Below are 15,508 nucleotides of genomic sequence, written 5' to 3'. Positions count from 1 at the left end.
TGGTGGTAGCCTTATTAAACATGTTAGTCTAAGTAATTGTAATTGTCTTTTTTATATAACATTTTACCTGTTTTCCAACATAAATCTTTGAAAATCTTGAGTTCCTTTGTTTTCTGTTTAGCTTATATGACCCTAACTTCCATTCCTTAGTCCAGAGAGAGTCTGGGTTCCACAGATGAGATTCATTGCCTTATTCTCAGATAGTGCCTTGGCAGGGCACCTGGTCACTGGCCTATTGTCAGTGCCAGGCATGCCCAGCCCTATTTCATTCCTTCTGTGTTTGCTGTTTAGTATTTTTGCATTCCCTTTTATCCAACATAATTTGTATTTTGTATAGCTAATTTTTCCTTTGTAAAATTGTACTGTTATTAAAGTAATCTGTAGTTCGTGGATGATGGATTTAAAAAAATAACTTCTAAGGTTCTTGTAAACATTATTGTAGCTATTTCATTTTAAAGATGCTTTTGTTACTAAAGTTGAAAAAGAAGTAAGTAATCAGACTTTTAGATTCTCATGTGTAATTATGTGACCATTTTTGACTAGGCCGTGGAACCTCCAGAGTTGTTCTTCCTCTATTCGATTAAACTGTTTTGTATTACAGCCATCTGAGAGGAATAATTCTTGTTACAGAGGTAACAATGAAGGTTATTATTCATGAAAAAGCATTTAACGTGCATGGTAAATTAAGCTTGTTCATTTAAAACAGATAATATACATTTCTAACCCTGTCAGTTTTGAATAGGGAAGGTTTAAAAGACACTTACAAATGATTTTTCTCCACAAATGGGTGTTACCAGTAGAAACTTTATATATCACTACTAATATTTATTGCCACCACTTCATTGAGTTTAAAAGACAAATCTCTTTTTTTACTCTTCAGATTTGTATAAATTACTGCCTCTTAGCTCAGGTTTCTCTTAATTCATAAAACATGGTATTCTTTGTTTTGCTTGTTATTGTGTAAGAAGAACATAAGAGATATACATATGACATAGAGTTTCTTTGCGTGTCATAATGTTTTATGTCTTCCTAAGGAAGCTTTGTACTGTGTTAATCATTTATGGAAATACTATTTCAAAGACTATGGGTGACATATATTTTTTAAAGACTAATTTTCTAGACCTTTCTACATTTTCCATGAGTTTCAGCCTCATAGCTATGCATGTTTTCTACCCTGATTTTTACAGGTCAAGGATGAACAGCATCAGTGTTCCCTAGGAAATCTGAAGATCCCTCTCAGCCAGCTGCTCGCAAGCGATGATATGACCATGAACCAACGGTTCCAACTTAGTAATTCAGGTCCAAACAGCACTATAAAAATGAAGATTGCCCTCAGGGTATTTCATAGTCTTTTGCAATAAAAATAGTAGGGGGTGGGAGAGGAAATGGGCTACTAATAGGTGGTGCTTGTTGATACTGATTCAGAGATAGAAATATGGCCATGATCACAAGGAGCAGATAATTTGATTAAAATGATGGTGACAGTGTTACAGATTGCCAAGAAAGCTGTTCGGTTTTGAGTGGAAAATACTGCTGAATAATATAGGAGCTTAGGTGAGAGATGATTAAGGCTTGGATGCAAGTGTATAACAAAAGTAATGTCTCCGGATTGCTCATGAGTGAACCCAGAATTATTCATTGTACTTTCATGTGAGTCTGACCAATCATTTTTTTATCTTTTGACTTAGAAAGTATTGCTGTCTGTACCAACAGAGTTTTATTTTAAGGCTAAATTTTCAAAAGTCATTGAGGAGAGAATATTTAATAAAAAATCTACACACTAGTAGAATTTATAGGAAGAAAAGTTCCTTTTTCCAAACTAGACATGATTAATTGTTTAAATACCTAAGGAAATGTTGAAAACAAAATTGGCATACATATGGGAAAATGTTAAAACTGACTAATGAAAAAAATGCAAATTAAAAGGAGGAACTAACTTAAAAAATTTGTGATAGACCTGTTCTGTCAAGAGTTCGGTGAAAATGGTCTTGCATCTTGTCAAGACACAGAGCATTACTGCAGCCTTCCCAGAAAGGACTGCAGTATTCCTGAGCCATAAATCATAGGGCCCCCGGAACCAGAGACCCTTCTTCTGGAAATCTGACTTTTGGTAATAATAATAAAATGTGAGGAAGTTGTGGGCATAAAGATATTTCCTACAGCATTATTTTATAAAAGCCAAAAAAAATTTTTCAAGCCCTCCAAATGATCCCAAAGAGTGGGTTAGTTTACCAAAAATAGACTCTGCTCAGTGGAATGTGTAGATTAAAGTATTTATTGAAAGTGAGCAAAGTGAACAATTCACATGGCGCCCTGGTGGTGCAGTGGTTAAGAACTTGGCTGCTAACCAAAAGGTCAGCAGTTTGAATCCACCAGCCGCTTTTTGGAAACCCTGTGGGTGCAGTTCTGCCTTGTCCTATAGGGTCACTATGAGTCAAAATCGATTCGACAGCAATGGGTTTTTGGGTTTAATAAGCTAAAAGATGTATGGGCTGTTTGACTGCAACCTCTGTTCCTATACTGATTGTTAGAATTTTGTGGGGTAATCTTGCTGGATGGCAGATATTCTTGACTTTCTTCATTCCTTGGGAGGGTTCCTTCCTGATGAAAAATAACGTGTATAGAAGAGAAGATTTTAGTCATCATCTATTCAGGGCATGTGAGTAAAATAGGCTCCTCAGGTAACAGCAAATATACAGAGTACACAGTAATGATTTTTGTATTACAGAAGTTATATTTTGATTATTTAAACTTTCCTTTTTCTAAATGGCTATAATAGCGTATTACCTGTCTATAACAGAAATACCACAAGAGGATGGCTTTAATAAACAAATTTATTTTCTCACAGCTTAGGAGCCTAGAAGTCCGAATTCAGGGCGCCAGCTCTAGGGGAGGGCTTTCTCTCTGTCAGCTCTGGGGGAAGATCCTTGTCTCTCTTCAATTTCTGCTCCTTGGTGATCTTCATGTGGCCTGGCATCTAACTTCTCCAATCTCTGCTTGCTTCTGCTTGCTTAATTGGCTCCTTTGTATCTCAAAAGAGATTGATTTAAGACACACCCTACACTAATACTGCCTCATTGACATAACAAAGAAAACCCATTCCCAAATGGGTTTATAACCATAGGAATAGGGGTTAAGATTTACAACAAATATTTTTGAGGGATACAATTCAACACATAACATTACCTTAATAATTAAATAGATGAACAGATAGACTGAATTTTTAAAACCGTTTTGTGTCAAATCTTAAACTTTTACAAATATATCTAAAACAAAGTATCAGGATATTACCAGTGTCACTGATTATAATTTTTTTGTTCATTTCCACCTCTAGGTACTTTATCTTGAAAAGCAAGAAAGATCTCCAGATCACCAACATTCAGCTCAAGTAAAAAGGCCCTCTATTTCCAAAGAAGGGAGAAAAATACCTGTCAAATCTCAGATTTCTGCATCTCCAGCCACTGAGGGCAGTAAAACTGCTCCATCCACACCAATAATTGATAGCAGTAATAAGACTGACATGGAAGAGAAAACACAGCTTCCCAATACCAGCCCTCAGTGGCCACGTGATCTCAGCAGAAGCTCCTCTAGCCTCCAGGCCTCCAATTTTACCTATTCCCCAAGCCACATTTCAGTCAAGGAGCCCACACCAAGCATTGCCTCAGACATATCATTGCCAATTGCCACACAGGAACTTCGGCAAAGATTGCAGCAGCTTGAAAAGTAAATCAAATACTGTTTTTAAAAACAAAATTGGAGTACGCATCTCATCTTTGACAGGGAAGGACAAGTAATCTGAAGTTAGCTAAAGAATTTCCGGTTGTGGTGCAGTGTTGCTTACTCTGTCGTTCAAAGTAAAGCTTGCCATATTCTGTTGTTGTGTGCCATCAATTTTGAATCATAGTGACCCCATGTGACAGAGTAGAGCTGCCCCATAGGGTTTTTGGGGTGGTAGTTTAATCTTTATGGAAGCAGATGGCCAGGTCTTTATCCCACTGAGCTGGTGGGTGGGTTTGAACCACTAACCTTTCAGTAGCAGCTGAGTGCTTAACTATTGCCACCACCAGGGCTCCTTTGCCATATTCTAAGACCTAATATTTGGCTAATTTAACGATTAGAAAGTGATGGAGTAATAGGTGTCATAAATAGGAAAAGAGATAGGCTTAGTGTCGTGAAGGTACTATATATCTAAACTCAGATTAGGAAATCAGAAGAGTTGATCTGCTGAGTTTTAATATAGTGACAAGGGAAGTTTTGGCAATTGTTTGGCTTTTGATATGTAAGAAAGAATAGCTCTTGTTCTTTCATGTTTGGTCAGCGTTCCATTACTATAACCCAGTTGATTTTTGTTTGTCTTTGGATGTTTGTTTTGATTTTTTATTTAAGACCCATGATTCATAGATGCGTTAATAGTTTTCTTTAGATAAGAAGGAGAAAATAGTCTGTAGTTACCACAAGCTTCAGATGTTAACCTTTTCCCCCCAGTGGAAAGAATAAAGCTGACCTTTGAAATAGTTCTTCATATTTGTTGTTATAAGAGGTGTGTTGAGTAATACAAATACAATAAAAGAAATACAGGCAAAGGTGAAAAACATGTTTACTCTTAAAGAGTTAGAAAAAGCATAAGATGATTGCAGAGTCCTTAAAAGGTATCTCATTTCTAGGCCACAGATGGAGGTCTATAAACCCTTCTGTGATCTCCACTCAGAGTTATTTTTTTCCTTCATACTTTCTCAACATCCATTATTTTGGAAAAAAGAAGTATATCCCCTTCCATCTCTCTTGTTCCAGAAGAAAACAGAATTTTAAACATGTAACCGTTTTTCTCAGGAGCTACATTTGAGGAGTAGCCAGAATGATCTTGATAAACATTAAGCCAAAGCCATGGTTGTCCGGTTAGCTCACTGATCTTGGAAGTTTGTACTTCAACCTTGATCGGAGGAAAATCGAAATGAAGGAATATTGCTATCTCATCAGATAGTTAAAAATAGAGCAAGTGATTTATATAAGATTTTGAGAAAGGATACATTCGATTTGGGTAGTTACAGACTAGACGTTGCTTGGCAAAGGCCACAGAATTATTGTTTGTAATAAGGGAACTTGCATGTCTCATTTTTACTTTGAGCCCTAACTGAAAAACTGTAGGTCATGAATAATTAAGTCATACTGAACCCTCATGTGAAGTATGAGTTCAACCATTGATTTAAACTCAAATTTCAAATTATGTTTAAATTTACTGGTAATTTAGATTCCAGAGATGCTCCTTTTAGTCTAGATGAATTATTTTATTGTATACATTGTACGAATGAATTATTTTATTGTATGCATTGTAGAAATGAATCTTAAGAGACCTGACAACTTTATGCTTTGTTTTCCGCAGTGGAACAACATTGGGACAGTCTCCACTTGGACAAATTCAGTTGACAGTACGTCACAGTTCTCAAAGAAACAAGCTTATTGTGGTTGTGCATTCCTGCCGGTAAGCCTAATGTGTTCTAGTAGCTTAAACTCCACGATTCCTTCTATTGTTTCTGAGTGTAAAAATTAAATATAGCAATGAAAATATTTACTCTAGAATTGGCAAACAGATAAATTTATATTTCATTTTTTTAAAAGCAAAACAATTAAACCTAATATAGATGGTACTAGTAAAATCAATTAATATTTATTAACTTTACCAGTTCTTTCAGTACCGTACAGAATAGAAAAAGATACTTTCTTCTCAATTAGTGTGTACCAAAGGGATAAAATTGGTGTGTTTGTACATATGAAATTTTCTTGCTTTTGTATTTTGGGAGATTGGTTTTACTGTGTTGAGGTGAGGAGGAAGTGCTAAGGAAAGATATTTCTTATTTATTGATTTAGATTAGTGTATGCTTCCCTCCCTTCACAAGAAATATGAGCAAACTGAAGAAGGAATTTAGCTTTGTTAGTATACACTTGTTGAGTTTTTTGAACATATTGAAAAGCACCAAGGTGTTGGAGAAGGAAGTAAAGAAAATGTTTGCCTATGTCAAACAAGCCATCAGCATCTCAGAGACTAGTGAGAAAACAAAGTTGAACAGGGAAGCTTAAAACGCTGGGACGAACCATTGAAATTAATGGAAAGAAAAACAAAATACAGCAATGATAATTTTAAGAAAAGCACTATAATTCTACTACCCTTACAAACATACATAAACCCATTGCCGTTGAGTCAGTTCCCACTCATAGCAACCCTATAGGACAGAGTAGAACTTTCGCATAGGGTTTCCAAGGCTATAAATCTTAGCAGGCGCAGACTGCCGCATCTTTCTGCTGTGGAAACCTTTCTGCTGCTTCTGACCTTTCAGTTAGCAGCTGATTACTTAACCACTGTGCCACCAGGGCTCCGTACAAATATATATACATACATATATGTACACATATGTATTTATTTATCTTTTGTATTAGATTCTAGTCTTCTGTACAAACCTTTGTTTTCTACTACAAATCTAATGTACAATTTTTTATTCCTTTATTCTTAATATTGTTTCATAAACATTTTCTATTATATTCATAATCATTTCAATTGCCTTATAACATTCTTTTGAATTGCTGTACTATAATTTATTTAACCATTCCCTATCACTGGATGTTTAGATTGTCTGTATTACACGTAACACAATAATGAATACATTGTATGTATGTTTTTATTTTATCATAGTATCTTTTAGGATTAAATTCCCAGGATTAGGTTTATCAATCCAAAGGTTCTAAAATAGTTTATGGGCTTATGATAAATATTGTCATTCATCTTTCAAAAAAAGTATACCAGTTGATACTGGCTGGCTCCCCAAGTGTATGCGTGTATCTTTTTTTTCCCCCACAATAAGGAAAAAATTTTTTTGACTTGTGCAGCATGCTAATTTAATAAGTATGAAATGTTGTGGTTGTTGCTAGTTGCATCGAGGTGATTCCAACTCATGATAGTCTCATGTGTGCAGAATAGAACTAACGGTTCCATAGGGTTTTCAAGGCTGTGACCTTTCGGAAACAAATCACCAGGCCTGTCTTCTTAGGTGCCTCTGGGTGGGCTTGAACTGCCAGCCTTTCAGCTATGAGTTGAGCGTTTAACTATTTGCACCACACAGGAATTTTCCTAAATATTAAAAGTCCTTGGTTGGTGCAGACAGTTAAGGGCTCAACTACCAGCCAAAAGTTTGGCAGTTCGAACTCACCTGTCTTAGTTATCTAGTGCCACTATAACAGAAATACCAAAAGTGAATGACTTTAACAAATAGAGATTTATTCTCTCACAGTGTAGGAGACTAGGAGTTCAAATTTAGGGCTCCAGCTCCAGGGGAAGGCTTTCTCTCTGTGTCAGTCCTTGGGGAAGGTCCTTGTTACCAATCTTCCCCTGGCCTAGGAGTTTCTCAGCATAAAGACCCTGGGTCCAAACAACACACTTTGGTGGCATGAGGTCCCTCTCCTCTCTGCTTGCTTCTCTCTTGTATATCTCAAAAGAGATTGATTCAAGATAACGACCTAATCCTATGGATTGAGCCCTTCATTAACATAACTGCCTCTAATCCTGCCTCATTAACATCATACAGATTAGGATTTACAACACATAGGAAAATTATATCAAATCACAAAATAGTAGACAACCATACAGTACTGGGAGTCATGGCCTAGCCAAGTTGATACATATTTTTGGGGGGACACAATTCAATCTATAATACCACCTAGGGGTACCTCGAAAGACAGGCCTGGCAGTTTGCTTCCAAAAGGTCACAGCCATTGAAAACCCTATGTGCATTCTATTCTGACACACATGGAGTGTCCACAAGTTAGAATCAACTCAGTGGTGACTGGTTTGGTTTTAAGTATAAAATGAGATGACAATATTGCTTTAATTGTTATTTGATTAATGATGATGGTATGGATTTACTAATTATTTTTTTATGTGACTTGTCTGCCTGCATAATAGTTAAAAATATGCTATAAATTTTGGAGCTTATAAAAAGTTGTTGGAAACATAGGAAAATAAAATTAGTGACATTTAGAAATATGATTAATTAAATGTAGAGTTTAATTCAATAAATTTTTTTGAACACTGTTTATGTTCTTGCTACTAGACAATTACTATGGGAGATACAGAAACAGAACACTATTTTAGAGGAGTCTAACTAAACAGTTCCCTAACTAGACTTTCAAGTCAGCCAATAAATGAATAATTTTAAATGGTTGTCTGTAATCAAATATTAGACCGTGTTTGACTCATACATGTTGTCATAGGAAGAAAACAATGTGGACTTCATAAAGCAGGTAGGTCCTAGTTTGTGAAGGGCTTAGGTGGGTGAGGTGAGTGAAGGCTCAGAGTGGGAGTAAGTGGCTTGAGCAGAAGTCCTGAGGAGGAATGAGTGTACCCACTCAGGGACAGTGAGGATCCCAGCTTCTCTGGCTAGAGGACTCATGTAGGGATCTCATGGGAGCCTAGTTTTTTGGCTGTAAGGCTAATTCATGTTTCCTTATTCGGGGAAAACCTAGAAGTACTTTGGAATGATAAAGTAATAGTTTGTGTGTTAGAAACAGAGAATAAGGTGTTAGATTGTCTTCAGCCAAAATTTTAGGCTCAAGAAATAGAGGCAACAGTTACTTCTAGCAAAGCTGCTAAAACAGAAGGGATGGGAGAGAAGCAGACAAGCAAGTGTAGGGGTAAAGAAAAAAGCATATTCTGTTACTAGTTGTCCTCTACTCCTTTTTTGCTTTTCGGTTTTCAGATATACATAAAGTTGAGACTCTATATAGGGGATTTGATTATGACACTAATTCCGATTTCCCTGAATTCTAATATCTAGTGTTCTCTGGTTTATGTTATAAGAAATCTTATTGCCTTTTCTGAAGATGGCTCTGATCCATATGTCCGAATGTATTTATTACCAGACAAGAGGAGGTCAGGAAGAAGAAAAACTCATGTTTCAAAGAAAACATTAAATCCAGTGTTTGATCAAAGGTATGATATTTTATTCAAGTTAGAATATACTGACTGACTGAATTAACAAATTAAGGAAGGCATAATACTTTTAAAATTTTGGATGCATTTAAAACAATGTTCTACTGAAAAGTATAAGTGGAAATAACTCCACCAAATTTTAGCTAGTGTGTACTTGTTAAAAAAAAAAAAAAGTATTTTGAACTTCATGTAGAAATGCTAAACATAATAAATCCAACTTACAAACACTGTAGACAGGGAGATTATTGAGCAAATAAAGATAAATTATCAATGACCCTAAAGACCTTTAATTTATATGGGTTTATATCTGTGGATATTTGCTGGAATGTAAATTAAAATTGAGAATACATATATTTTAAAACAACAATAATAAGCCCATAACATCTTAAAATATAAGATTTTTGTGAAGAACAACTCTATTTTGGAAAAAAAAAACTTTGAAATGATGGTATTATTGTTTTAGGTCTACATTTATCATATCTTCATGTCAACAGCTTTATTTAAAGCAGAGGTGAAAACCTGGCAAGTATGGGCCAAGTCTTGAATATAGGCGTATTTTATTTGACAAAATGTTCTTAATTACCTATCTGCAGCATTTAAGCATTTGTAGACTTCACATACAAATTTGCGTGTCTAGCTCCTTTTGTCACGTGGAACGGTCTGCCTGTTTTCCTGCATGACTTCTACTGACTGGAGCTGAGTCGTGGCCACCCCTTCAGTTAGCACAAACCTCCTCTGGTTTGCCATAGTCCCCACCACTCACTCCTCTTACACACCCAGCCAACTTCAATTGTTTGTTACCCTGTAGGCGTTTTAGTTTGCAACATCTGACCTAAGCCCATTAAAAGGTGCTTCTGGGGCTTTTTCCCTTCTGTTAAGCTATCACATAATAATTTTTTTTTTTTATTGGACATAACAGGAATAAGGCCTAAAGACTAAATACGAATCATTTTAAAAGCCTGAGCAAGTGAAATAGTCTAGAATTCAGTGTTCTGTTGTACATTAAATCCATGTCTCCATTATTTAAACTACCATGAGTGAGCCACAAACAGTAGGACCTTTTAATATTTAGGATGCCATAGTCTTCTCTTGTGTTTGGGGAAAAAATGAAAAAAAAACTTTGTTTATGAGTCTTCATGAAATTCTTGAACAAAACACCTAGCAGAAGGACTCAATTTTGTAATAAAAAACAAATATAATATTTGAAATGGTTTCATAAAATAGAAATGTTATTTTTTTAGTTATAAGAGTATACAGCAAAATTATGGAGAAATTTAAGTAAGGTTTCTTTTCCCCATTTCAGCTTTGATTTTAGTGTTTCATTACCAGAAGTGCAAAGGAGAACATTGGATGTAGCAGTAAAGAACAGTGGTGGTTTCTTATCCAAAGACAAAGGGCTTCTTGGCAAAGTAAGTTTTAAAAAATCCTTGATTAGTTCCTACATTTTGTAAAAATGAAACACTTAACAAAACGGCAGGTTTTTTAGACGGTACTTAATGTAAGTGGAAAGTGGTGAACTTACTCTATGGTTAGCGCTTACTTGCAAAATAGTGGACCATGAAAACTGCATGAACTAATATATCAGTACGTTTTGAAAATATTTTCATTCTTTTTACATATTCCTGTTACTGACTTCTTAGTCATATTAATACATGAACTTCTAGTTGATGGAACAGGTTGATTTAATGTTCTTTTTCTTAACAAACAATTGGCATTATTTTTCTGAATTTTCTTCTAGACTTTTTCCATATTCACATTTAATTTTTGAATAAAATTATATATTCTTTGATAATGTATATAAGGGGCCCTGGTGGTGCAGTGGTTAAGCATTAGGCTGCTAACCAAAAAGTAAGCAGTTCGAATCCTCCAACCACTCATTGGAACCCATATGGGACAGTTCTACTTTTTCCTATAGGGTTAAGTTAGGGAAGATGAGTTTTGAATTATAGATATCATTTTTGTCAGTAGCATCACAAGTACAGATAATCCAGAATTAGCTATGTTGTCATTAATGGCATATTAGTCAATATTCCTATAAATTATCTCTATGGAGACCATAATAATTTTAATACTATTGGATATGGGAGGGGTCACTCAGATATGAAGAACCGTATTGTGTATAAGTGAATCATAAGGGTAGAAAAGAAACTGAAAAAAATTAGAACCTCAAAATAAAGTTTCATATTGCTAGATTAAGACAAAAGATTAAAGAGATTAGAAGAAGTAGTGAAAGATCAAACAGGAATTACTTCAACCTACTGTAACAAACTATTCAATCTGTTTTCTAACCTACAGGTATTGGTTCCTTTAGCCTCTGAAGAACTTGCCAAAGGTTGGACCCAGTGGTGAGTATAGCTAACACCAGCCAACCAACCAATAGATAGAAAACCTCATAGGTTTATTTAAAAACATTTTCCAAAATTAACCGTATATCTGTTGTAACCTTCATATGCTTTCTCAGGTATGATCTAACTGAAGATGGTACACGGCTGCGTATGGTAACATAGATCATTCTTGGACATGAAGAATTGTTTCTGGTTGTATTTAACCCATCTTTGTGTACTTTGGATGCATCACTCTCACAGATGTACCAATATTATTTTTATGATTTCATGTATTTAGTTATTACATACCTTAAAGTTTTTATAAATCATATGTTGGCATTTTAGGCAAATATGGCCAATATTATTGTTAAATTTTGTATGTTTAGTTTGTTCTAATATTTCACCAGTTATTGCAATGTATAATAGGGTAGTAGTTAATTATGATGTTATGTAAAACTGTATGTATATGCTTTATTATTGCCTTGTTCTGTGTATCACTGAGGTACACTGTGCCATGTAAATAGACTCTAATTTTTATAATGTCTACATACTGATTTGAATTCAGAAGAAAATGGATCTAGGAAATATATATTTTCTTCTAAATCGTATGAAATTCTTATGACAAATAATCATTTTTGTCTTTGCAGCAAAAAGTTCTCAGTGACCTATTTTGTGCTGTTTCTTTTTTAAAAAAACTGAAAGGTTATTAAATATTAGCATACTTCTTGCCCATTACAGCTGATGAAAGAAAGTATTCAAAATGTTAACATTTTCATAATATAAAGATGTATTATCGAAGTCAGTTGAAGGACTTATAAGGAAAAATATTTTATGACTGAGTAATATAAAATATTAAGAGAATTGTCATAGTTCATAAGTCATGGTGTACTAATCTGAGATTTCTTACCTAGAAATGGAATATTTTATGTTTATTTTTTATTGCTTGGAGCCCTGGTGGCACAGTGGTTAAATTTACAGCTGCCAAGCAAAGGGCTGGCAGTTTAAATCCAGCAGCCACTCTTTGGAAACTCTATGGGGCAGTTCTACTCTGCCCTGTAGGACTGTTATGAGTCAGAATCAGCTCAACAACAATGAGTTTTTTGTCTTTTAATTGCTTATTGTAATTTATTCATGAAAGGATGCACAGATACACAAATTATACTTTTCCTAAAATACAATGCAGAGCAGACTTTCAATGTTAGCAGTTACCCAGTTAGCAGTTAAGATGTTGTAAAATAGTCAGTCATGAGCTTTGTTCATCTTCAGTGTTTTCCCAGCCTGTGAAGCAAGGAAGGCACACATTGTCATTACAAAGGTTAACAAGGTAGATTGGGATGGGTAAATGGAATATTGAGTTAAAACTGATAGTTTTTCTATCTGTTTGTTAATGTGAGCTTAGTTTTACATCATCTATAGGGTCGCTATGAATCAGAATCAACTCGACAGCAATGGGTTTGGTTTTTTGGTATAGAGAATGAAAAAGCCCTGGTGGTGCAGTGGTTAAGAGCTCAGCCATGGACTGAAAGGCTGGTGGTTCGAACCCATCAGCCACTCTGAGGGAGAAAGACATGGCAGTCCGCTTCCATAAAGATTGCAGCCTTAGAAAGGCTATGGGGCAGTTCTACTCTGTCCTATAGCATTGTTGTGAGTTGGAATTGACTCAACAGCAATGGCTTTGGTTTGGGGGTTTTATAGGGCGTGATGAGCTGGAACACTGTTTCATTCTGCTAATACTTATAGGCAACCACAGGACCAAAGGGTTTCAATACAGCTGCCAACACAAGCAGCTATTTTTAAATGACAGTTTCCTGGGTTTTCTTTATACCATGACTGACTTTAATATTGGGATATTGTTATATAATTTTTATTTTGGAATTCTTTTTTTTTTTTTTTTTAGATTAGCAGAAGCATGTTTAACATACTTAAGAATCCCAAAAACTTCTTGTGAGGTGAAGCTATATAGCAGTCTCATAAGCTATGCACGCCTAAAACAAAGTATGCACGTGTGTAGAGAGATTTTTAAATATATCTTCTAAGCTGTGTGGTGAAAATGGCTTCCCTAGCCATGAGAACATTTGAAACTCTATATAAATATATTGGGGAAAATATAGCTTTGTAATTGAAATTGGGGGGTCTTACCTTAATTGGTTTCATGAAACTAAATAACTTCAGGATAGATCACAAGACCAAACATACCAAAGTGCCTGTGATGAGCAGAGATTGTTATTTCTTCTTAGATTGTTATTTCTACACACACCGGCCTTCCAGTGAGTTTTCATTTTGTTTTAATTTGTAATTTATACTTCGAACCATGAGTTTACTTCTAAGGGAGTCTATAACTTCACAACATATTTCATGTAATCATAAAGACCAATATAATCTCACTATTTACTGTTTAATGAAAGCTCATTCTAAAGCCTCATTGTAAACCAATTCCAATGTTAGTATACACAGTTGATTCATCTGGGAGGAGGTTTATGTACATGTTGATACACACATACGAACATATGTACACACAAAATATTTAACTATAGTATTTTAGTAGCATGAGAAAGATATACAATAACATGAAATCTAATTGCCTACCCATGGTATTAGATTATTTGAAGATTTTTTGTTTTTTTAAATTAGGTCTGTTGAAGGGCTTCTGGCATAATTTGTAAAAGAGAAGAAAAACTCATTTAAAATTTGGCATACCAGTCATTTTTACAACATTCTAAACATATGGGTTTTGCAGTCACGTGCTTAATCTATTCAATGTGTTCAACATAGACCATCCTTGAACATATTTTACTTAATGGAATGCTTTATTTAAGCAATGAGGTAAAGTTGATACAATTAAAGGTACAAAACACAAAGGAGCCCAGCTTAACAGCACAATGGGACACCCTTTGATGCCAAAAGCTGCAGTCCAGTCACTGTCAGTCCAATTGTGGGAGAGGTTATCATCAAGGAGCTTGGATACAAAGTTCCCACCTGCAGATTATGAGGCTTCTGGTAGCTGCCTCCATTCTCTTTAAAAGGAAAGAAAGAAAGAACAGGGGTGCATATGGTCCTAAAGCACCTCCCAGACTGTGGTTCTGTCTTTTGTGGCAACATTAGAATTAAAAGGGAAGCTCATATATTAAACGGGGCAAGGTTACAGAATGACCATCAAGGCCATTCCTAAGACCCTGATGATGATGACAACTCTGAGTTGTTCTCAAAATGTTCGTTCTTAGTTTATAATGATTGGCTTATTTAAGAAAAGGGAACTTTAGCTTTTCTAGTTTTAAGCCAAACCAATGGAGTGAAAACATCTTAAGTGAGCCCTGAAGTACAGTTTTGGTTAGCATGTACTTGTGGATTGCTTATCCTGTGCCTTAAAGTATGGAAATATAAATGTGTTGTTTTCAAGTTTCAGACTTAAAAGAAGCCTTGTAGCTATATTTACCACAATTTATAATCTGCACTATGAGAACTCCTTTTACTGACTTTCATCATCAAGAAGGTCAGCCCTCCTTTTTCAAGAATGTAAGCCAAATACAAATTAGTGTGTATACAGCTTTGCATTTATATTATGTTCACTATTTTAATTCTAGTTCTAGCTTTGTCCTCTCTGCAAATGGAAAAAAAGCAGAGGGATTTATTATTATTATATAGACCGCCTTTTGCTCAACTAATTTTACATGACAATGCATGTATTTATTCAATAAAACTTTTCTGTTAGATCACTTGTGGTTTGCTTTTCCTTTATATTTTGAAATGAACTTTTTAGTGTGGGACCAGGTAACTTGAAAGTAGATATAATGTGCTATTTGCATTTGCTGTTTTCAAGTTCTTTCATTTTCAGAACAACTGATTCGGATCATTTGATATTGCTCCGTTTGTTCTCATCTAAACTTTACGTTTTGAAAATGGATCTCGTACAGAATAAGCACAGTAGAAATAATAGTCTTTAAGTATGCTCTATAACCAGCGCGCTAAACCTGAGGCCGCTGAGAAGGAGAAGTACTATAGGTATTCATTACTATTTAAATGCATTACAGGATTTTTAGAATTGAAGTTGACTGTATGTGAATATTTTATAGTCTTTCCCTTAGCTCTCAGTATTTAACAGCTTACATCCTTTCTCATTGTTTAAATGCTGTCTTTCCTTGGCCTCTGATGACTTGCTGTCTGAATTTTCCTTCTACATTGCTGACCATTTCTCAAGCCCTTTTACTGT

At 35.1% G+C, this 15,508-nt stretch overlaps 1 protein-coding gene across 2 annotated transcripts in view; it reads left to right on the top strand.

Annotated features, from left to right (window-relative positions):
* ESYT2 (extended synaptotagmin 2) overlaps positions 1–15,014 on the top strand; it is a 193,686-nt gene extending 178,672 nt beyond the window's left edge. For both annotated transcript variants that reach the window (XM_003410692.4, XM_023548763.2), the window contains 7 exons: positions 1,188–1,337; positions 3,335–3,723; positions 5,381–5,479; positions 8,846–8,977; positions 10,281–10,386; positions 11,273–11,322; positions 11,439–15,014. In XM_003410692.4, coding sequence (XP_003410740.1) covers positions 1,188–1,337; positions 3,335–3,723; positions 5,381–5,479; positions 8,846–8,977; positions 10,281–10,386; positions 11,273–11,322; positions 11,439–11,484 — 972 coding nt within the window. In that variant the 3' untranslated portion in view covers positions 11,485–15,014. The remainder of the gene's footprint in view (positions 1–1,187; positions 1,338–3,334; positions 3,724–5,380; positions 5,480–8,845; positions 8,978–10,280; positions 10,387–11,272; positions 11,323–11,438) is intronic.
* The last annotated feature ends 494 nt before the right edge of the window (positions 15,015–15,508 follow it).

The sequence above is a fragment of the Loxodonta africana genome, chromosome 4 (assembly GCF_030014295.1).
Source record: "Loxodonta africana isolate mLoxAfr1 chromosome 4, mLoxAfr1.hap2, whole genome shotgun sequence".
In the NCBI taxonomy this organism is placed as follows: Eukaryota; Metazoa; Chordata; class Mammalia; order Proboscidea; family Elephantidae; genus Loxodonta; species Loxodonta africana.
Note: the sequence above shows the minus strand (reverse complement) of the source record. Positions and strands in the feature narration are given on the sequence as shown.